Here is a 23931-nt window from a genome sequence, read left to right as displayed (position 1 = left end):
CTAAAAAACTTTTACCATAATTGGTTCACACTCGCATTAGAAACTTACTTATTCCATCTACTTTGCTGGTGCGGGTGATGATTGGTTGAAAAGCGCGGAAATAGCAGTAAATCAACAGCAACAGCACGCCTGTCGCTACTATCACGGTGTAGTCCGAGACAATAATAAGAACAAGCGCTCCAACCACTTGCAAACCTATTCTTATCATCTCTGTCATAAGTACTGGAAGAGATTCGTCAGCGACGCCCATGTCCTTTGAAAACCTGTTGAGAATGCGCCCCGACGAGTGATTGTCAAAGAAGCTTAAACAACCGCCAAGAATTTTGCCAAAGAGCGAGTCGTGCAGACTTTTCGAAGCGCACTTGCTGTACGCCACAAAAACACAAGTGTTGAAATGACTCATTGTAATCAGCACCAGAAGTAAAGTCCCACTAATGTACAAACAGTTTCTGTCGGTCAAAAAGTTTCGTATGTTCACGTTGACAATTGTGGTGTCTTCACTCATGTTGGCCCAAAACGACAAAAAGTAATCGAAGAGGTTCGCCACAAGCTGAGTCATCACGAAGAGCAAGAAGACGAGGCAAGTGATTGTCCAACCGTGTCCCGCCAGGAAGTACTTTCTGTAGCAACTGGCAGCAGCAACACCTTGATCTTCGTCTAGCTCATTTGGTACGTCGCATTTTGCAAGTTGTGTTGCCTCATCACACATATTGTCGCTGTTGTGCAGTCTTTTGGTTATGTTGTGCACTCCAGACGCCGCAACTCTTCCGTTTTCCAAAAGTAGTACTTTGCCGACATCTTGAAGGAACTGCTTTTGGTGAGTCACCAGAATGACGCACTTGCTCTTCAGATAACTTTGGATGCATTGGTGGAAGATTCGACTGGCAACGCGAGCATCCACAGCTGATAGAGGATCATCTAGGAGATATATTTCGGCGTCTCTGTATACAGCTCTGGCCAAATTGACTCGAGCTTTTTGTCCCCCGCTCAGCTTCACACCTCTCTCTCCAACTAACGTGTTGTCACCGAAGGCAAACTGTGACAGGTCTTGTTCCAAACAACACAACTTCATCACCTCTCTGTATCTTGCGTCGATCATCTTCTCTTCAAACAAGATATTTTCTCTGATGGTACCGGAGAAGATCCAGGGTTCTTGAGGTGCGAACGAGACAGAGCCTTTGACGTGAAGCGTTCCACTCAAGGGTTCTAGCTCTTTCAAGATAACTTGCAGTAGAGTAGATTTTCCGCTGCCAGTTGCACCTACAACAGCTACTAACTCTCCGGAATATACTCCAAGGCTAACATCGCTCAAGGTATTGTTTGGTAAGGAAGGATCCCATTTGGCGTTGACGTTGTTGAGACAAACCCCAAAAACTTTTCCTTCTCCCGTTCCAGTGGATTTGGTATATCGGTCCGCGGTTTCGTCAAGAATTTTCTCTTTGGAATGTTCCAAAAGCAACAGTTTCTGAATTCGTCGAAATGAAACCATACATTCAGAAATTTTAATAACGGCCCAGCTCATAAGAGAGATGTTGAACCTCAAGGTTTCAAAAATCGTCATCACCGGAAACAGATATTGCGGGGTTAATGGGTCATGCGATTGGATCACTGTTACAATGCACAGAAAAACAGAAATCTTCTGTAAATACGTGCTAAATGTGTAATTCGTTACGGTGAAAAATATTGCTTTCTTTATCTCCTTAATTTCAAATCTGAAAGAAACTTGGTCGTATTGTGTGAATTATTTTCTATCCAAAACTCCTACCGTCTAGCATTATTGATCAACTTGGAAAATGGTTTTTCCCAAGCAAACATTTTGATGACTCTGATACCGTTGATGATATCACTTAATAGGCGAATCCTGTAGTCAGTTTTTCCTGCAACTCGAATTCTTCCGGCAAAAATCTGTTTGGAAATAAATACTAAAACATAATGTGTCTGTTAAAGAACAACAACAGAGCAAATCGACTAACTTTGAACCAGTAGGTACACAACTGGTGCAGTCAACCCCACAGTACTGTTGTAACCATAACTAAAAATGAGAAACCCTATTGCAGCAACCATTTTGATTGGACCGGACCAGATCTGATGCAAGAAGGTAAATCCGTTGTCAAGCCGCTCTGCATCGTTGGACAACATATTGACAATCCGACCTAAAGAAACTTTCTGAATTGTGGCGCACTTAAGCTTCAGCAGTTTTCGATACACTAAAGAGCAACAAGCAATTCGTATCTTCAGTCCGAAAGAAGACAGTTCCAGGACCATTATGTGAAAAATGAGAGCTCGGAGGAAAATTGACAACACTATTATTAAACCACCAAGAAGAGCCTGCTGTTTGGTGGTGGATGTTTGATTCGGTGTAAAATAGTTGATTATGGTTTTCAAAAAAACAGGTGGGAGAAGACTGAAACAAAGATTTTTCATTTGGTGGTTACCAATTGTATTTTCCCTCACCACACAGCTAGGTCCAGAGGAAAATACAACAACCCATACAAGGCGAACTCTAAACCGAACATTTTTACCAAGACCCTTTGCAAAGAAGGGTTTTTGCTGGATTTGACCTCTTTCTCCCAGAGACTCTCCAATTTGTCTCCGAGTTGCGTGGATTCGTGTTCTTTGATGGGCACAACAACATCCTCTACCGAAAACTTGCCTTTCCAGCTTTTCACCAAAATTTTCAACTGCCAACTGAACTCAAAATGATTTATGGGCAACTATTCACGTCGGTACTTACTAGAAAAGAAAATGTGATAAGAAATTCGAATTATTTTTTGGATGGCAATTTCTAGGACAATTATTATCCATCGCTAATGGAGGGTATTTGTAAACACTATTTTTTTAGTGGTTTAGCAAATAGTTATTAAACCGTTTAATGCTGACGGTAAGTATTGTAGATAATGTCTAGTTGGTTTTTGAACCTTATAACGAAATCAGTAATATTTCCACTATTTTTATCAACACATTTACTAACCTTGTATTAGATATGTTTCGCTCCAAATAATTATAATTTCCTACATTATTTATGAAAACGCTAGTACAGTCATAAATTAACCAAACGGTTAACTCTAACAAATCGAATAAAAAGCAAATTATTTTTTTAAACCTAGTACTCCTAGTAGTCTTTATTGCAAAAGATTAGAATTGCAAAATCAACCAAGAAGAGCTTCTTCTTTGCTTTGATTGGAAGAATAGCTATTTTCAATACAAGTGAGCAAAGTAGTGCATTTAATCACGAGTAGGAAAGTTGGGCGGCTGAGCCGAAGGCGAGGACCCCAAACGTACAAATACAAGTACAAGTACAAATAAGAGAAGCTTTAGTTACTAATATTCAGAAAGTATTTTAAAAACTTTCAGTACAACATATTTGGCTCCCTCTATCCACAAACTCTCAAAATATTCACTTTGCTCACTAGTGAGAAAATATTATTTCCTCACTAGTGATTCAATTGCTAACTATTTTCAGTGACCAAAAAGCACTAAAATCCAATGATCATGGAAAAAATAATTTAATTCCCTTCGCAGAAATATTGGTGGTACTAGACTGCAAGAATTTTTGTCAAGAAGATTCTCAATTAAGTAATCGTAAAAGATTCTTCTTTTTTACTTTACGAAGAGTGATTAAACGAAAAGAGATTTTTTTGCTGAAGCTTCCAGAAGGTTTGATAATGGACATAAAATTATAACGAATGTTAAAAATTGTATTATTTACATGGCCGATAAATACACGTATGATACACGTGTGTCTGTACTTACTTATGCATGTTATGTATGTTACTTATGTATGTATTTTTTTTCACCTTCCGAATATATTAACAATTCATTTTGCAAATGTAAACTTTCAAGGTTTTAAAACCCCATTTTATGATCTTGGTTCTAAAATATAAAAAAAATTTTACTGCCGTATTTAAAAAGTCATTTACCGCATTTGTTTCCATAAGGCTGAGTGATCTGGTGCGCATTAATCACGAGGTGAAGTTGGCAACGGACTCTTTAGTCACGGGCAAAAGTTTAAACGCAAAAATCTTGTGAAACTCAAAATCTAGTTATAGCTGTCAGTTGTCAACCGACTTTTGTCAGTTTATGAACTCTCTAGACAGCCATTTTATTAAACACAAGTTAGAGAGTGATCAACAAGAAAACAAATCAAGAGGCTATCTTTTGTCTCATCGAAACGTCTTTATCTTCAATGGTAAAACCCATTTTATCATTCTGGAATAATTGTTGCTTACAATTACAGGAAACGTCCGTAATCTTTGCAAAAATCGAAAATAATTTTCAAGGTTAACATCAATACCGTTGTTGTAAAATTGACGTTTGTTTGACATATCACCGAAAAATCAGCTTACCAGTGGCGTCGCATTTGGCAAGAAAGCTAAAGGTATGATTTATTATAAAGTAGCGTTTAAAACCACAAATTGTCTACGCCCATGCAGTGAACCCCCTTATTTACATACAGTGTGTCCAAAAAGCCTGGAAACACCCCAGTAAAATAGAAACGAAATGATTTTGGAGAAAAACGCAAAAATAGGTGAATTACCGCTTTCAAAAAGCTTTCTACTGATGGTATCTGCTTTGATGACCTTGAAAGAGTTATGATGTTATCAGAGGTTTTTTTAAATGGCAACGTCGAATTTTTACTACCGTTTTTAATAGATCTTTTAATTGTCTACCCGACGGTCAAAAAAATTTTCAATTTACATAAGAAATTTCCTGAAAAAACCTATTTTTTTAATAACATAATAACTTTTTCAAGGTCATCGAAAAGACCAAAAAGAAAATATCAGCAGAAATCTTTTTTAAAACACTGATAGACCTGTCTTTAGATTTTTTCAAAAATTATGCGTTCATTTGGGTGTTTGCAAACTTTTTGAACACACTGTAGAATCCGCTACGACATGACCGATAAATTGCAACGCCTGTTCTGATTTGTTTCTTTTTGATCACTTTTATAAACTTTCTGTTTGCAACACTGTACAGTAACAGGAGTGACACCAAATCTTCTCAGGAACAAATGCGTCATTCTGCTGACCCATCAGATTCAGTTTTTTCAAAATGTTGACAAGGTACTACTTTTGGAAAAAGGAAAAATAGCAACTTGCCACAAATTTGAGATAAAGCAAACAGATAAGAAGAGTTTCCCCAGTGAAGTGACGTCACTATCACAAATCGTGCATATTGGTACCAGGTCTAGTTCCCTCAAAATGTAAACAAGGTAGGAGTACTACTTTTGTAAAAAAATAACTTAATAACGTTGGAATAGAATAAATCAATGTAGTGTTTTTTCACTAAAGTGCGCACCTGCAGTACTTACCTTTAGAAAACTGAGAAGACGACTCCAGTGGTACTGTTAATGCCCATACCAATTGCTCTTCCATTACTGGACCTCTACTCCACCCAACTTGGTGTTATTTTTCTGTATTACAATTTTCTACTAATATAAATGTAGATCACTTGATAAGAAAATTTTATGGTAAATACTCGTATAATATGCGTGAAAATAAAGGCAAGGAACATTATATACCTAGCTTGATAAGCTTCAGCTGTTGTTATTGTAATAAAAACTGTCGCGACTTGATAAAAACCTTGTAAGTGTCTAAACATTTAACGAATATATTTACAATGAATTGTGCCAAAAATTGTCATCCGCGGGATAACGCAAACTTCTTATCACACTTCCTGTTCTGGTAAGTAACGACGCGAATGATCCCGCATAACTCACTTGGGATCCAGTTGGCAGTTAAAAATCCTGGCGAGAAGAAGAAAAGGGAAGTTTTCAGTGGAGGACGTGGTTGTACCAGTCAAAGAACACGAATCCGCACGACTCGGAGACAAACTGGAAGCTCTCTGGGACGAGAGAATAAAACTCGGCAAAAACCCTTTGATACTGGTTCTGGTAAAAATGTTCGGTGTGGAGTTCGCCTTGTACGGGTTGCTCTACTTCCCTCTGGACCTCGCCGTCTGGTAGGTGCAAACACAATTGGTAACCACCAACTCACAAAATAATTTCAGTCTCCTTCCACCAATATATTTGAAAAATATAATCAACTATTTTACGCCGAATCAGACGTCCACCACTCGAGAGGAGGCCTATATTGGTGGTTTGCTAATAGTGTTGTCAATTTTCCTTCGAGCTCTCATCTACCACATTATGATCCTGGAACTGTCTTCTTTTGGGATGAAGATACGAATCGCGTGTTGCTCTCTAGTCTATAGGAAACTGATGAAGCTGAGGAGCACCACACTGCAAAAAATCACTTTGGGCCAGGTTGTCAATCTCTTGTCAAACGATGCCGGAAGATTTGACAACGGATTTGCCTACTGGCACCATATCTGGACCGCTCCAATAAAAATGATCATCATAACGTATTTCCTCGTGGTCAGTTATGGCTACAAACCTACTGTTGGTTTGTCAGCACCTCTACTGTACCTTCTGATACAAAGTAAATCGATTCTTGTCCCTCTTAGTCTCGTCTACACCAATCATGTTTCAGTACTTATTTACAAAAAAATCTTTGCCGAGAGAATGCGCGTTGCTGAAAGAACTGACTACAGGATTCGCTTATTAAGTGACATGCTTAACGGAATCAGAGCTATCAAAATGTTTGCTTGGGAAAAGCATTTTGCCACATTAGTCAACGCCGCTAGACGGTACGTACCTGGTTGGGGGCCACCAAAAAACTACAATTTTTTTTCAGATTTGAAATGAAGGAAATTGCGAAAGCGAATGTGTGGCGCCTCACTTATTACTCCTTCAGCGCCTATTTGCAAAAGATTTCTGTTTTTCTGTGCATCACAATTGTGATGACATCGCACTCTCCACTCACCCCCCAGTATCTGTTTCCCGTGGTGGTGATCTTCGACGCTTTGAGATTCAACATCTATCTGATGAGCTGGGGTATTGTTCAGTTTTCGGAGTTTATGGTGTCACTTCGACGAATCCAGAAACTCTTGCTTTTGGAGCCTTCTAAAAAGAAGAATTTTGACGCAGTTGTGGAACGATATAATCAAACCACTGAAACTGGAGTACGAAAGGTGTTTGGGGTTTGTCTCAATAACGTCAACGCCAAATGGGAGTTGTCCTTGCCAAACAATACCTTGAGCGATGTTAGCCTTGAAGTTAATTCCAGCGAGTTGGTAGCTATTGTAGGTGCAACTGGCAGCGGAAAATCTACTCTACTGCAAGTTATCTTGAAAGAACTGGAAGTCTTGAGTGGAACGCTTCACGTCAAAGGCTCTGTATCATTCGCACCTCAAGAACCGTGGATTTTTTCCGGTACCATCAGAGACAATATCTTGCTTGGAGAGAAAATGGACGTCGCAAAATACAGAGAAGTGATCAATTTGTGTTGTTTGGAACACGACCTGTCACATTTATCCCACGGTGACAACACCATGGTAGGGGAGAGAGGTGTGAAGCTGAGCGGAGGACAAAAAGCTCGAGTCAATTTGGCCAGAGCTGTATACAGAGACGCCGAAATATATCTCCTAGATGATCCTCTATCAGCTGTGGATGCTCGCGTTGCCAGTCGAATCTTCCACCAATGCATCCAAAGTTATCTGAAGAGCAAGTGCGTCATTCTGGTCACTCACCAAAAGCAGTTCCTTCAAGATGTTGACAAAGTACTTCTTTTGGAGAACGGAAGAGTTGCGGCGTCTGGAGGGTACGACACTCTTGAAAACATGATAAACATAGTGGAAAGCGACGACAGCCAAGAGATATCTGAGGAAACTGCACAACTTGCAAAAGGTGACGTACCAAGTGAGGTAGACGAAGATCAAGGTATCGGTGCTGCCAGTTGCTACAGAAAGTACTTCCTGGCGGGACACGGTTGGACAGTCACAGGCCTCGTCTTCTTGGTCTTCGTTTTGACTCAGCTCGTCGCGAATCTCTTCGACTACTTTTTGTCGTTTTGGATCAACATCAGTCAAGAAACCACAGATTATGATGCGAAAATACGAAATTTCTTTACCGACGTGAATTGCTTGTGCATTTGCGGTATTTTAATTGTGATGCTGATTGCTCTGAATCATTTGAACGCTTGGGCTTTGGCGGTGTACAGCAAGTGGGCTTCGAAAAGTCTGCATGACTCGCTCTTTGGCAAGATTCTTGTCGGTTCGTTAACATTTTTCGACAATCACTCGTCAGGACGCATTCTCAACCGGTTTTCCAAAGACATGGGTGCTGTTGACGAATTTATTCCCACCTATCTGTCAGGAGTATTGAAAACAAGTCTACAAGTGAGTGGCGCTGTGGTTCTTATTCTTGTTTTTGACTACACCATGATAATAGCCACGGGTGTGTTTTTTGTGCTGATTTACATTTACTCTCGAGCTTTTAAACCAATCATCAGCCACACCAACAAAGTGGAAGGAACTAGTAAGTTACATTTGCGAAAATGAACCAATCATTCTAAAAGCATTTTAGGAAGAAGTCCACTCTTTACTCATGTGTCAGCGTCTCTGCAAGGACTAAGCGTGATTCGAGCTTTCAAAGCTGAAAGACATTTGCAAAAGCAATTTGATAACCTGCAAAATATGCAGAGCTGTGTCTACTACTTGTACAGAGCTATGTTTTATTCTTTTGCTTTCTGGACCGACATTACCTGTGCCTTCTATGCATCCATTTTGGTGTTATATCTATTTCTCTCTGAAACCGGTAAATCAATTGGTGTGTTGTCTGGAGCATCAACAAACTCTCTGTTGCAGCAATTTCGGTTGGATATGTGGGTCTGTTTATGACGCAGCTTCTTGGACTAGTAGCACTTGTCAACGACATCATGAAGACTTGGGTGCATCTTGATCATGACATATTTTCAGTAGGACGTATAAGCGATTACACAGATGTTGCACCTGAAGCTGACGCAGCATCTTTAGTCCCTCCAAAATCGTGGCCAAGTGATGGAATAGTGCAATTTTCTTCAGTGTCAATGCGATACTCCGTCGACAAACCATTTGTAATTAAGCGATTGAGCTTGACGATCAAATCTCGCGAGAAGATAGGAATTGTTGGGAGAACTGGCGCCGGAAAGTCTTCCTTGATCTCCACCATCTTCCGCTTGTACGACTTCGAAGGTCAAATTTTTATCGACGGAATCGACATCAAGACAATCCCGCTCAACACTCTTCGTTCGAGAGTCGCGATCATCCCCCAAGTACCGATTTTGTTCATGGGAACGCTACGCCAGAACCTGGACCCGTTCCACGACTACCAAGACTGGCAAGTCTGGAGCGCCCTGGACGATGTTGGGCTGAAGGAGATCGTTTCGAGCTTGCCTTCAGGCCTCGAAAGTGAGATTTCGGAAGGTGGATGCAATTTGAGTGTGGGGCAAAGACAGTTGTTGTGTTTGGTACGCGCAATTTTGAGAAACGCCAAGATTGTCATTCTTGACGAAGCTACTGCCAGTGTGGATCAGGAAACTGATGAAATGATACAACGGACTGTGAGAAGAAAATTCAAAGATGCTACAGTATTGACGATTGCTCATCGCCTAAGTACCATTTTGGATTCGGATAAAATTTTAATCATGGATTCCGAAGATGGTGTTAAGTTTGGCAGGACTGATGAAATCCTGCAAGACCCCAAAGGATACTTTGCAAAATATATTAGTAACAATGCGGATTTGAATATTTAAATACAGGAATTTCGTAGCACAATTTTATGTATAACTGGAAAATGGGGCAATCCTTTCATACTAATTTATATAAATAGATCTAGCAAGAATATATTAAATATATTAATAACTATCAAGTTTTCCAAACCCAATTGTGTAATCTCGTCCGGAAATATATTTAAATGTGATATAAATTGTGTTTAAAACCTTTTTTAAAACGACCTCCATTCACGAACCAACGTTACCCTTGAAGACCTACTCTATCTACCACTGAAGGAATTTTGGAAATTGGTCCAGTGGTTCTCGCGTGTATTCAGACCATAAAAATATTTGTTTGTACGGACCTTAACATCCTTGAGACTTATCATTTTAAGTTTGCCACGTGCCGCGAAATTCTTATGATAAAATTTTTCTAAATGAATAGTAATTACCACTGTTTCTATCGTTTTAAGAAAAAAGTAAAAAACAAACAAAAAAAAACGTAAAGGATAAGCATTTTGCAAATATAACTGAAATGGAAAGGAAAACTACCTTTGAATATACAGTATTGATAATAAAAAAACAAAAATGATAAAATGAGAGATAAGGAGAAAATAAAAAGTAGACTGTCATAATTGTTTTTTTTTTACGATCGAATAATTTCCACAAGTCTGTGGCGGACGTGAAAAAGTAGGTAAGTCGAAAATGTTAATTTTTCAGGGCAACGATTCAAAATTCCACATCATTCCTAAAATCCTGTAATTAAATAGAAACTTCTTTCTACCTGTACTTGCTTTCAATATAAGTAAATTTTAAACTGTTTAAAACTGAATTATTTAACTCCATGTTTTATTATTAAGGTGTAAACATCGTTAACTCATTTGTGAAATTATTTGACTCAGCTACTTTTTCACGACCGCTACAGTATGGTATGGTCATAACTATATAAAAGTGCACTTCCTTACAGCTTTGAATAATATTTATTTTCGCACAGACCACTGGTTTGAATGTTGAAAATCTACTTTTTGCGTGAATCGAGATGAATTCTAACAGAAACACTCATCCCAAAAACAACGCAAATTTTTTATCACATTTTCTGTTCTGGTAAGTTTAAAATGCGACGTATTGTTTTTGAAATTGTTAATTCAGTTGGCAACTACGTATCCTGTGGAAGAAACGGAAGAACAAATTCACCGAGGACGATGTTCTCGTCCCGGTGGAAGAACATGAATCGCAGAACCTCGGAGACAAGCTCGAGACTCTCTGGTTTGAGGAAGAAACTATCTACAAAGAACCTTCCCTGACACGAGCTTTAATGAAACTGTTCGGTTTGGAATTTGCGTTGTACGGACTGGTGTACTTTCCTTTGGATCTCGTGATTGGGTAAGAGTAACCCAAATGTTGAATCACCAAGGCAAAAGAACTTTTCAGTTTAGTACCACCAATATTTTTGAAGCAATACTTAAATTATTTCCTTCCCAATGGGACGTCAACGATGAAGGAAGCAGCATTTTCCGGACTATTTATAGTACTGTCAGTTTTCCTGCGTGTCTTGACTTTCAGTTTCATGCTGTTGCAACTCTCTTCTTTTGGAATGAAAATGAGAATCGCCTGTTGCTCTCTAGTTTACAGAAAACTTCTAAAGCTGAAGAGTACGACAGTTCAAAAAATTACTTTGGGCCAAATTATCAATTTGTTGTCGAACGATGCAGAACGATTCGATAAAGTCTTCGCCTATTTGCACTTCTCGTGGATTAGTCCCTTGAAAATGACTGTCGTAGGATGGTATCTAGTTGTGACATACGGTTACGATGCTATTGGCGGAATGGTGGTACCAGTTCTGTGCATACTTATGAACAGTGGGTACCATTGATCATTCTTTGCATCATTGAAGACATCTCTTTTGTAGTCTTGGTGTCCAAAAAAATTTCTTCCACCAGACAATTCGTAGCTGGAACTACTGACAGTCGAATACGATTATTGAGTAATATTATCAATGGTATCAATGCGATCAAGATGTTCACTTGGGAGAAACCATTTGCTGCATTAGTTGATATTGCTAGAAGGTTTGTTTTTGCATTTGATATATCTTTTGTAGTTATATTCCTCTGTTACAGGAGAGAAATTGAAAAAATCGCAATAGCAAATCTCTGTCGCACTTTCAACTACTGCGTCAATATGTACCTAACCAAAATGGCCACCTATATTTGTGTTTTGTTCTTAATATTGTCTAGGGCACCGCTCACTTCTGATTACATGTTTGCACTGATCGTCGTCTACGACAATATCAGAATTGCATGTCACAATTTTGGCACAGCTCTGAATCACTACGCTGAACTTACCATTTCAGTTCGACGATTTCAAGAATTTTTACTCTCAGATCGTCAAACGTTGAGCACATCTGACAAAATTATTTTAACATCTCATCAGAGTTTGAACCAGAGTAGAGAATCTTCAGGTGTATTTCTAAGAAATGTTAGTGTCAAGTGGGACTCGTCTATGCCAAATTACGTGTTGAAGGAAGCTACATTTGCAGCAAAATCTAATGAGTTAGTGGCGGTTGTTGGTACAGCCGGTAGTGGAAAGTCCACACTGCTGCAAGTTATTCTGAAGGAAATTACAATTTTGAACGGAGATGTTGTCGTCGGAGGGTCTCTATCCTACGCACCCCAACAACCCTGGATTTTTACTGGTACTGTTAAAGACAATATTTTGTTCGGCGAACCTTTGGACAAGCAGAAGTACCAAGAAGTAATAAGAGTCTGTTGTCTAGAATACGACCTCTCACTTTTTCCTCATGGTGACAACAGTCTAGTGGGAGAGAGAGGTATGTTGTTGAGTGGAGGTCAAAAAGCAAGAATCGGTTTAGCTAGAGCTGTCTACAGAAAGGCGGACATCTATCTTTTAGATGATCCTCTATCAGCAGTGGACGCTCACGTTGCAAACCAGATTTTCTACGGATGCATACGAGACTATCTGAGAGAAAAATGCGTGATTCTGGTCACCCACCAGATCCAGTTCCTCCAAGATATGGACAAAGTACTACTTTTGGAAAAAGGAAAAATATCACCTTGTCACAAATTTGATAAGCTTGAGATGAAGAAAACAGACAAGAAGAGCTTTTCCAGTGATGTAGTAATAGAAAAGCACAACTCACAATCTGAAACTCTGGAAAACGACGGCAGCGGAACTGTCAACACCTACAAAAGTTACTGTTTATCTGGAGGCACACCCACAACTATTGCTCTCCTTTTATTGTTTTTCCTGCTGACCCAAGTACTGTCGAGTCTTTACGATTATTCGTTGGCATTTTGGATCAACTTGAAGCAGAAACCGGAAACGTTGGACAATTGGTACTTTCTTAACGATTACAACTGTTTATTTGTTTGTGGCATTCTTTTGGTGGTACTAACAATTCTGAGTCATTCGAGCAATTGGGCTTTTGTAAAATTCTGCAAGTGCGCCTCCAAACGCTTGCACGACGCACTCTTCCAAAAAATTCTTCTTGCTTCGATGAGCTTCTTCAATGACCACTCCTCAGGACGTGTTCTCAATCGATTCTCCAAAGATATTGGAATTGTGGACGAGTTTATTCCTGTGACATTTTCGGAAGTGACTAGAACAATTCTCAAAATAGGTGGCGCAATTATTCTTATACTCATTTTTAACTATTGGATGGTACTACCCACAGCAGTGTTGCTTCTCGTGTTCTATTTTATTTCTGTACTCTTCCAACCCTCAGTTCGCTACGCTAAAAAAATAGAAGGAATAAGTAAACATGTTGTTTGGAAACGGTGGTACCGCTTTAACATTAATGTTTTAGGAAGAAGTCCCATATTTACACATGTTTCTGCATCCGTACAAGGACTGGATGTGATTCGATCATTCAAAGCTGGGAAACACCTACGGCTGGAATTTGACAAGCTTCAAAATTGTCACAGTTCCGCGTGGTACTTTCACAAAGCTTTCGCCTATTCTCAAGCCTTTTGGACTGATCTTGCATGCTCTTTCTACACTTTCATAGTAATGTTTTACTTGTTGATTTTTAAAAATGGTAGGTACTTTTTTATTGTACCTAGATTAAAGCTAATACGCGTTTTTGTAGGAAGTTCTGTCGGAAATGTTGGTTTGTCAGTGACTCAATCTATGCTGATGATAGGACTGGTCCAGTATACAGTAAAGTGTTGGGAAGAATTAGAGTATCAAATGAAGTCAGTGGAACGTGTTGTCGAATACGCAGATGTCACACCAGAAGAAGACAAATGGACTTGTACTCCTCACGAGTCGTGGCCGAAACACGGAGGTATCACTTTCAGTGCAGTCTCGATGAGACATTCTGCTCACAATCCTTTGGTACTACAAGATCTAAATTTGACAATCAGAGCTGGAGAAAAAATTGGAATTGTTGGTAGAACCGGTGCCGGCAAGTCTTCCATAATTTCTACACTTTTCCGTCTCTACAATTTCGAAGGTACCATTTTGATCGATGGCGTCGATATCAAAACAGTACCATTGAACACCCTTCGCTCTAAAATCGCCGTCATACCCCAAGAACCCATTTTGTTCTTGGGGACCCTGCGCCAAAACCTGGACCCTTTCGACGAATACTCCGACTCTCAACTCTGGAATGCCCTCGAGGACGTCGACTTGAAAGAATTAGTTTCCGGTTTGCCGTCAGGCCTCGACTGTGGAGTTCTAGAAGGTGGATGCAACTTCAGCGTGGGACAAAGACAGTTGTTGTGCTTGGTGCGAGCCATTTTGAAAAACGCCAAAATCGTTGCTCTCGACGAAGCCACCGCTAGTGTAGACTTGGCAACAGATGAGACCATTCAAAGGACGATTCGGATGAAGTGTAAGGATTCTACAGTGTTGACGATCGCGCACAGGCTCAATACTGTCATGGACGCGGACAAGATTCTGGTGATGGAGTCGGGAAAAGTTGTCGAGTTCGGCAGGACAGGCGCTCTTTTGCAAAATAGAGACAGTCGTTTTTACAATTATGTTTTCAACTCTGACAAAATAAAATAAATGTCAATAAAACAAAAGTTTGATTTATAGTTTTTCTACAGTTACAATCTGTAGAAATTTCCTTGCAGTTTATCCATCTAATTATTGTTGGAAATACACAATATAAGGAACTAAACACACATTTTGTGGGACTCCACATTGACAGACTTTTTCTTGTTCTCTTCTGCCAACCTCGCGCAATAGAATTAACTAACTAACTTAACTTAATATACAGGGCTACTCACAACACTCCCCTCTTCTTAATTTAATTGCATACAGGTAGGACAATTACAAATTTAAGCGGGTGGGTGGTCCCTTTATCCTGTTTGATCGCCTAAGGAGAGGACTCTGTTCAACAGGGGAGGAGAAACGAGGGTTCTATTGGAAGTTTGGGAAAATGTTCCGGGCGAGTCACTAGGGAATTTTTGCTGAATGTTGGCTGGATCTAGCTCAGCTGTCTTCGGTTCTGAGTTCATTGGTTTACCTCGGAATTCGGATGGTTCTTCTTTTGTGTTTTCTTCGAGATTCTCTGGGTTTCTTATGGGAATGGGTATTACAGGATTCTGAATGGGGTCTAGGACAATATTTGCTTTCAGGTGATCGGCGTGTACAAATCGAATGCGAGCACAGGTCAGTACTAAATATGTACACCTACTCGCATTTTTCATTACTTTCCCAGAAAACCATTTTTTCTTTCTCTGGTATCGTATACCCACACTATTTCTCCTTCCGTAAAGACTTTAAGGTCTTGCCTCATGGTATTTTCGTAATTTTCGACTCTCGCTTTGTATTGTCTGTCCTCTTTATTAGAAAGTGTTTTGGGTTTAAACATAGTAATTTTTGTTCTTGGAAGTTGTTGAAATATCATTTCTGCAGGACTCTTCTTAGTGATCGAGTTAGGAGTAGTTTTATGATTGAATAAAAAATTATCAAGCCTTTGACATGGTTCACAAGAGCTTACCATTTTCTCAATATCTTCGTTTATTCTTGGCCACCATATGTCACTTCATGCTCGTAGTTTCATGCGTACAATGCCTGGATGTTGGTCGTGTAATAGATCAAGGACATACGTTCATCAGTCATTTTCAATGCTGATTTCGTTTCTTCTTAGAAAATTCGGTTTCAGTTTCTGGTTTGAAGAAAACACTCTTGTTTGTGTTTATTCTAATGTTGTACTTTTCTAACTGTGACAACACTTCAGTTACCCTATTATTATTTTTTTTTTTTTGCCTTTCCCCTTTCACCTAACAGGCCTATCAGGTACCTTTTACGGTCGGCTTGGTTTCTTTTTTCCTTTGTGGTGCGGCGGGGCTCCGGGGTACTTTCCCCGGCTACCTACGCCCACCCTCTCTCCTCTCCTTTTTTCTGGACGACACAACACGAATATCACAACACACAACATCCATGGGAGGCCATCCGACCTGGGATTTGAACCCTGCTGACCTCGCGGTGGTGTCGGAAGAGTGTCTCTCTTCCTTCCACCACCCTACCGTCAGCCCCTACTAGACATACACACACATCCATGGCCCGGCGGAGTTTCCTTCCTTCGAAAAAATCCTCCCCCTTCGGTGGGATTCGAACCCACTAGCACCGGGACCGCGACCTCGGAGCACTGTCTCCGACAGTCATGCGGCCACCGAGCTACCTCAGTTACCCTATTATAGCATTCATTTTCTGCTGTAATAATATCGTCTAAATAAATACCTACAGGAAGGCCCTTTAAAAGTTTCTCCATATTACTTTGGAGATAGCAGGAGCACTCGACCCTCCGTAGGGTAAACGAGTAAACTTCATCAAACCTAGGTGTGTGTTGATTGTTAACAAATGTTGACACTTTTTTTTCTACTGGTAGTGTCTGCCAGATTTCATCTAAAGAAGGAAATGGATAAGAATCCGTTCTTAGTGCAGGATTTAATGTTTTTTTAAAATAAACGCAGACCCTGATAGCTCCATTCGGCTTTGGAACAAAGACAATTGGACTGGCCATTTCTGCATGACTCACTCGAACTGATATTCCATTGTCGATCATTGACTTCAGTTCTTTCTCTAACTTGTCCTTGATTTTGTACGGAACTGAATATGCTTTGTGGAATATCATAGAAGCACCCTCTTTTAGGACCAGTTGTGCTTCTATACCAGTGATGTTTGTTCTCTTATCTTCAGCAAATACTCTTGGGAACTCAGTTTTCAATTGACAAGTGACAGGTATTTCTCCAGAAGGTGATATTGGTAACCCTGCGACAGCTTCTAAACCCGGACTGGATTTTAATGGTACATTAGAAAAATGTTTATCATAAAATTCTTCACATATTAGACTGACAGCAGCTCCGGTATCGACTTCCATTACCAGAGACACATTATTGACAAAATTTTTACAAAAGACAGGTGCTGATTCGACATTTACCTTATTAATTGATTGACTTAACTCACTATTCTCCACAGTTTCTTTTAAAAGGACTTGTTTCAATGTAAGAGCTGATGATTGTTCATCTTCGACTTCTTCTACCAAATTGACTTTATTTTTCCTTTTTCGGCAGACTTTTGACTTGTGACCCTCTTTCTTACAGACGAAGCATTCCCAGTTGATAGCTGGACACGCTTTGGGATCATGTTCCTTTATTCCACAACGAAAACATAGCTAACTAGTTTTTTCTTCGTGAGATTTACAACGTTCGGTTTTTTTGGTTAGCTTGTTGACATTTTGACCACCTTCGGAAGGCTGTAGACTTTTAGTTTGTTCCTGGGTAATCTCCATTGATAGGGCAGTAGAACAAGCATTCTGAAACGTGAGTGTTTGCTCCGACAGTAACTTCGTTTGTATGTGTTCGTTTTGAAGGCCACACACAAGGCGATTTCGAAGGGCCTCATTCAGGAATGTTCCAAACTGACATTCTGCGTCAGCTTTTTCAGTCTTTGATTAAATTCACTGATCGACTCATCTGCGTTTTGACTACAACAATAAAAATGAAACCGTTCAGCAATCACAATTTTCTTCGGGCTAAAATGTGCTTCTAATGCAGTTTTTAACTGATTATACGTTTTACTACTGGGTAAGTCCGGTGACACCAGATCTTTCAACACTGAATATGCTTCAGCCCCTATTAATGTTAAAAATAAAGGCACTTTTTGGTCTTCTTCAACCACATTGCACATGAACAGAAAGTTCATTCGTTCATAATTGCCTAATAACTTTTGAGGGACGAAATTTCCCGCGTTCGCGTTAATGAAGCACTACCTACACCCATGCTGCAAACAAAGTAATCACGCGGGAAATTTCTCTTCCCGCATAAGTTAGGTAAATAACTAATTCCGACCGAGATTACAAAACCGGAAATAACTTGTTGGACTACACTTAAAACGTGAATATTTCATATATTTTACGATCAAATAATCTCAACAAGTACAGTCGCAAACACATTAAAGTGTAGTTTCGTGGAACCTTGATTAATATCTATTCAAATTTGTGCACTTCAGACTACACGTTTGAATGTTGAGGATCTAGTCTCTGCGTGTATCGAAATGAATTCTAATAGAAACATTCATCCCAAAAACAATGCAAATTTCTTATCACATTTTCTGTTCTGGTAAGTTTTAAAATGCGATGTATTGTTTTTGGAATTGTTAATTCAGTTGGCAACTACGTATCCTGTGGAAGAAACGGAAGAACAAATTCACCGAGGACGATGTTCTCGTCCCAGTTGAAGAACACGAATCCCAAAACCTCGGCGACAAGCTCGAGACTCTCTGGTTTGAAGAAAAAAGTATTTATAAAGAACCTTCCTTGACACGAGTTTTAATAAAAGTGTTCGGTTTGGAATTTGCGTTGTACGGACTGGTGTACTTTCCCATGGACCTCATAATAGCGTAAGAGTAACCCAAATGTTGAACCACCAAGACCATTGAAGTTTTTAGTTTAGTACCACCAATATTTTTTAAGCAATACTTAAATTATTTCCTTTCAAATGGACCATCAACGATGAGGGAAGCAGCATTTGCCGGACTATTTATTGTACTCTCAGTTTTTCTGCGCGTCTTGACCTTCCATTTTATGCAGTTGCAACTCTCTTCTTTTGGAATGAAAATGAGAATCGCCTGTTGCTCCCTCGTTTACAGAAAACTTCTAATGCTGAAGAGTACGACAGTTCAAAAAATTACTTTGGGCCAGATTGTCAACTTGTTGTCGAACGATGCAGAGCGATTCGATAAAGTCTTCGCCTATTTGCATTTCTCGTGGATTAGTCCATTGAAAATGATTGTGGTAGGTTGGTACCTAGTTGTAACATATGGTTACAATTCTATTGGCGGAATGGTGGTACCAGTTCTGTGCATACTTATAAACAGTGAGAATTATGGATGATTTGTTGCATTATTGAAAAAATCTGTGTTTTAGTCTTGGCGTCCAAAAAAATTTCTTCCACCAGACAATTCGTAGCTGCAACCACTGACAGTAGGATACGTCTTTTGAGTAATATTATCAATGGAATCAATGCGATCAAGATGTTCACTTGGGAGAAACCATTTGCTGCATTAGTAGATCAAGCGAGAAAGTTTGTTATTTTCATTTTATATAATTCTTATACTGATATTCTTCTTCTAAAGGAAAGAAATAGAAAAAATCGCAATAGCAAATTTCTGTCGCACTTTCAACTACTGCGTTAATATGTATCTAAACAAAATGGCCACCTTTATTTGTGTTTTGCTCTTAATATTGTCTAGAGCACCGCTCACTTTTGATTACATGTTTGCAATGATCATCGTCTACGAAAATATCAAAGGTGGATGTCAAAATTTTGGCACAGCCCTTAACCACTACGCAGAACTTAAAATTTCAGTTCGACGATTTCAAGAACTTTTACTGTCAGATCGTCAAACAGCAAGCACATCTGACAATTGTATTTTAACATCTGACCAAAATTTGAACCAGAGTAGACAATCTTCAGGTGTATTTGTAAGAAATGTTAGCGTCAAGTGGGACTCGTCACTGCCAAGCTACGTGTTGAAAGATGCTACATTTGAAGCAAAATCAAGTGAGTTGGTGGCGATTGTTGGTACTGCCGGTAGTGGAAAATCCACATTGTTGCAAGTCATCCTGAAGGAAATTTCAATTTTGAGCGGAGATGTTGTCGTCGGTGGGTCTCTGTCGTACACACCCCAACAACCCTGGATTTTTACTGGTTCTGTTAGAGACAATATTTTGTTCGGCGAACCCTTGGACATGCAAAAATACCAAGAAGTGATAAGAGTGTGTTGTCTAGAACACGACCTTTCAATTTTTCCTCATGGTGACAACAGTCTAGTGGGAGAGAGGGGTATGTTGTTGAGCGGGGGCCAAAAAGCAAGAATCAGTCTAGCTAGAGCTGTCTACAGAGAGGCAGACATCTATCTTTTAGACGATCCTCTAGCAGCAGTAGACGCTCAAGTTGCCAACCAGATATTCTACAGATGCATACGAGACTATTTGAGAGACAAATGCGTAATTCTGGTGACCCACCAGATCCAGTTCCTCCACAATGTGGACAAGGTACTACTTTTGGAAAAAGGAGAAATATCAACTTGCTCCAAATTTGATAAGCTTGCCATAGAGAAAACAGATAAGAGTCTCTCCAGTGATGTAACATTACAACAGTACGACTCACCATCCGAAATTCTGGAAGACGACGGCAGCGGAACTGTCAACGCCTACAAAAGTTTTTGTTTAGCTGGAGGTACACCCACAACTATTATTCTTATTTTAATTTTTTTTATGCTGACACAAGCACTGTCAAGTTTTTACGATTATTCTTTGGCATTTTGGATCAATTTGAAGCAGGAATCAGAAGTGTTGGACAAGTGGTACTTTCTCAGCGATACCAACTGTTTAATTGTTTGCGGCGTTCTTCTAGTTGTACTAGCAACTCTGTACCATTCGTGTGTTTGGACTTTTGTGACTTTCTGCAAATGCACCTCCAAACAATTGCACGATAGACTCTTTCAAAAAATTCTTCTTGCTTCGATGAAATTTTTCAACGATCACTCTTCAGGACGTGTTCTCAATCGATTCTCCAAAGATATTGGAATTGTAGACGAGTTTATTCCTGTGACATTGTCGGAAGTGGTTAAATCAATTCTCACAATAAGTGCCGCAATTGTTCTTATAGTCATTTTTAACTATTGGATGGTACTACCCACAGCAGTGTTGCTTCTCGTGTTCTACCTTGTTTTTGTACTCTTCCAACCCTCAATTCGATACGCTAAAAAAATAGAAGGAATAAGTAAATATGATGCTTGGAAAACGTGGTACCGCTTTGACATTAATGTTTTAGGAAGAAGTCCCATATTTACACACGTTTCTGCGTCGGTGCAAGGACTGGATGTGATACGATCATTCAAAGCTGAGACACACTTACGGCTGGAATTTGACAACCTTCAAAATATTCACAGTTCCGCGTGGTACTTCCACAAAGCTTTCGTTTATTCTCAAGCTTTCTGGGCTGATTTTGCATGCTCTTTCTACACTTTCGTAGTAATGCTTTACTTGTTGTTTTTTAAAAATGGTACTTTTTAATTGTAGCTAGATTAAAACTAATACACCTTACTTGTAGGAAGTTCTGTCGGAAATGTTGGTTTATCAGTGACTCAGTCAATAGTGATTGTAGGACTTGTTCAGTATGTAATGAGATTTTGGGGCGAATTCGAGTACCAAATGACTTCAGTAGAACGAATTGTGGAATATGCAGATGTCACACCAGAAGAAGACAATTGGTCTTGTACTCCTCACGAGTCGTGGCCGCAACACGGAGGTATCACTTTCAGTGCAGTCTCGATGAGATACTCTGCTGACAAACCTTTGGTACTCCAAGAAGTAAATTTGACAATCAGAGCTGGCGAGAAAATTGGAATTGTTGGTAGAACCGGTGCCGGCAAGTCTTCCATAATCTCCACTCTTTTCCGTCTCTACAATTTCGAAGGTACCATTTCGATCGACGGCGTCGACATCAAAACAGTACCATTGCACGCTCTTCGCTCCAAGATCGCCATCATACCTCAAGAACCGATTTTGTTCTTGGGGACGCTGCGCCAAAACCTGGACCCTTTCGACGAATACTCCGACTCTCAACTCTGGGACGCTCTCGAGGACGTCAACTTGAAGGAAGTAGTTTCCGGTTTGCCTTCGGGCCTCGACAGTGGTGTTCTAGAAGGTGGATGCAACTTCAGCGTGGGACAAAGACAGTTGTTCTGCTTGGTGCGAGCCATTTTGAAAAACGCCACAATTGTTGCTCTCGACGAAGCCACCGCTAGTGTAGACTTGGCCACAGATGAGACCATTCAAAGAACGATTCGGATGAAGTGTCAGGATTCTACAGTGTTGACGATCGCGCACAGGCTCAATACTGTCATGGACGCGGACAAGATTCTGGTGATGGAGTCTGGAAAGGTTGTCGAATTCGGGAGGACAGGAACTCTTTTACAAAATAGAGACAGTCGCTTTTACAATTATGTTTTCAACTCTGACACAATTAAATGAATTCCAATAAAACATAATTTTGATTTATAGTTGTTCATTTTGAGATAATTCTTCACCTTTTCTCCTCGGGTGATATTTTTCATTTAATTAACGTTCTGCGATAACTCAGAAGAGTCAAATAAAACGATTGAACACACTCCGTTTAAATTTTATTTAACAAGCATCTAATCGTGTCTGGTGGTGATAAATCGTTTCATAAGGTTATAATTTTTTGAAGCATAACACATTATTTTTGACTCTGTTATGACTTGATGCCTTCTCGGACCGTTATCGTCGCCCATATAACCCTGCCAGTCCGACCCTCGATAGAAAACCCCTGGTTATGAGAAGTCTGCCGCCGGTGGGACACTGTCAATATCAAGTGCTTTCATAGGATGTGGTCAATGTGGCAGCATTTGCTTCCCTGCGAATGAGGCCGCAGGACTAGAGTAGAAAACCTCTGAAAAAAAACTCTTCCAGTCACAATCCGTCCTGGGATTTGAACCCCGAAACTTTTGAATTTAAACCGGGACCGCTTGTCAAGCGGCCACAGATCTCGTTTAATTTCTGGCTCCAAATTTGAATTGATTTAACGTGTATCAACCGTGAGCCGTTTGGTTGGACTCCTAAAGAACCTCGCCCGCTCGTTCGGTTGTCGTGCTTGGTTCCCACTTTCCGATAAATAAGTCTGCGTCTGCTACCCCGGTGTTAATAAAGGCCCCAGTCAAGAAATCTTGACACCGGTCCTGAAGATGGAATCGACAATTCAACCGCTCCCGAGTAAAAAGTAAACTAAGAAGTGGAGAATAATGAGTAAAGAAACTTTTGTTAAAGACATTTTGGTATAAAGTTTATATTTACGGAAATACTTTTGACTAACCTTGCATGCAGTATGTTTGTAAGTTCCAAATAAACTCGAGAATCACTATACCGATTTCAAAATTTCTTTTAGTTCTCGATAGAATGATTCTACACCTGTAACATTAATCAGTGTCATTGTGCAGTGTTGTAACCAGAAGTCGTGAATATATTATTTAAGTAATTCAAATATATTTTACAAAGAAGATTATAAAACGGGGTTTCAAAAATTTAATAGTGTAGATTTACAAAATGAATTATTTATATATTTTTGGATTTACTAGTTTAAGAAACAATTTAAAAAATGATAGTTAACAACTTGCAAATAATTACATATTTATTTCCCATTCCACTACTTAAGAAAGGAGATCCTACACAATGTAACAACTACAGAGGAATCATGTTACTCAACACAACATATAAAATACTAACATCCATTATCAGGAAGAGACTGACAGAACACACAGAAACAAAACTAGGAGAATATCAGAATGGATTCAGAAAAGGCAAATCAACCATAGACGCAATACATGTTATGTCACAAATAATGGAGACGAGCTACGAATACGACATAGAGTTACATATATTATTTATAGACTTCAAACAAGCCTTCGACAACATAAACAGGGGCAGTCTAGTAGAGCAAATGCAACAAATGAAAATACCGGAGAAACTAATCAAACTAACGAAAATGACGATGGACAACTCAAAAGCAAGAATATCTACAACAGAGGGTGTAACAAACGAAATAAACATAGAAAGAGGAGTCAGGCAAGGAGACGCACTGTCCACAACGCTCTTCAACATCGCACTCGATGGTGCAATAAAGGCTGCAGGACTGGACAGAGCTATTACGGTGAGTGCAACTCAAGTAATAGCTTACGCAGATGACATAGCACTTATAACAAGAGATAAAAAGAGTCTGGGAGCGGCTCTGCAAAAGCTAGTTACAGAAACAGAAAAAAGAGGTCTACAACTCAACCAAGATAAGAC

At 39.6% G+C, this 23931-nt stretch overlaps 4 protein-coding genes across 4 annotated transcripts; 3 read left to right on the top strand and 1 right to left on the bottom strand.

Moving 5' to 3' along the window:
* Nucleotides 1–25: 25 nt before the first annotated feature.
* LOC138129435 (probable multidrug resistance-associated protein lethal(2)03659) lies at nucleotides 26–2999 on the bottom strand. Its single transcript, XM_069045730.1, has 5 exons — nucleotides 2735–2999; nucleotides 2455–2688; nucleotides 1974–2404; nucleotides 1766–1922; nucleotides 26–1712 (listed from the first exon to the last, which is right to left on the bottom strand). Exons 1-5 carry the CDS (start codon nucleotides 2803–2805, stop codon nucleotides 26–28), a joined length of 2580 nt encoding a protein of 859 aa, XP_068901831.1. The 5' UTR covers nucleotides 2806–2999.
* A 955-nt stretch (nucleotides 3000–3954) lies between these two features.
* On the top strand, nucleotides 3955–9788 carry LOC138128687 (probable multidrug resistance-associated protein lethal(2)03659). Its single transcript, XM_069044894.1, has 9 exons — nucleotides 3955–4378; nucleotides 4978–5212; nucleotides 5292–5684; nucleotides 5731–5961; nucleotides 6010–6440; nucleotides 6492–6648; nucleotides 6696–8377; nucleotides 8426–8656; nucleotides 8707–9788. Exons 3-9 carry the CDS (start codon nucleotides 5620–5622, stop codon nucleotides 9630–9632), a joined length of 3723 nt encoding a protein of 1240 aa, XP_068900995.1. The 5' UTR covers nucleotides 3955–4378; nucleotides 4978–5212; nucleotides 5292–5619; the 3' UTR covers nucleotides 9633–9788.
* A 372-nt stretch (nucleotides 9789–10160) lies between these two features.
* LOC138128688 (probable multidrug resistance-associated protein lethal(2)03659) lies at nucleotides 10161–14756 on the top strand. The gene is made up of 7 exons (XM_069044895.1): nucleotides 10161–10694; nucleotides 10740–10973; nucleotides 11022–11449; nucleotides 11500–11656; nucleotides 11708–13362; nucleotides 13414–13644; nucleotides 13696–14756. Exons 1-7 carry the CDS (start codon nucleotides 10630–10632, stop codon nucleotides 14616–14618), a joined length of 3693 nt encoding a protein of 1230 aa, XP_068900996.1. The 5' UTR covers nucleotides 10161–10629; the 3' UTR covers nucleotides 14619–14756.
* A 3317-nt stretch (nucleotides 14757–18073) lies between these two features.
* Nucleotides 18074–22146, top strand: LOC138129735 (probable multidrug resistance-associated protein lethal(2)03659). The gene is made up of 7 exons (XM_069046024.1): nucleotides 18074–18181; nucleotides 18228–18461; nucleotides 18510–18937; nucleotides 18988–19144; nucleotides 19197–20848; nucleotides 20900–21130; nucleotides 21179–22146. The coding sequence occupies exons 1-7, from the start codon at nucleotides 18117–18119 to the stop codon at nucleotides 22099–22101; spliced, it is 3690 nt and encodes a 1229-aa protein (XP_068902125.1). The 5' UTR covers nucleotides 18074–18116; the 3' UTR covers nucleotides 22102–22146.
* The last annotated feature ends 1785 nt before the right edge of the window (nucleotides 22147–23931 follow it).

The sequence above is a fragment of the Tenebrio molitor genome, chromosome 4 (genome assembly GCF_963966145.1).
Source record: "Tenebrio molitor chromosome 4, icTenMoli1.1, whole genome shotgun sequence".
NCBI classification, from domain to species: Eukaryota; Metazoa; Arthropoda; class Insecta; order Coleoptera; family Tenebrionidae; genus Tenebrio; species Tenebrio molitor.
This window is presented reverse-complemented; position numbering and strand designations above follow the sequence as displayed.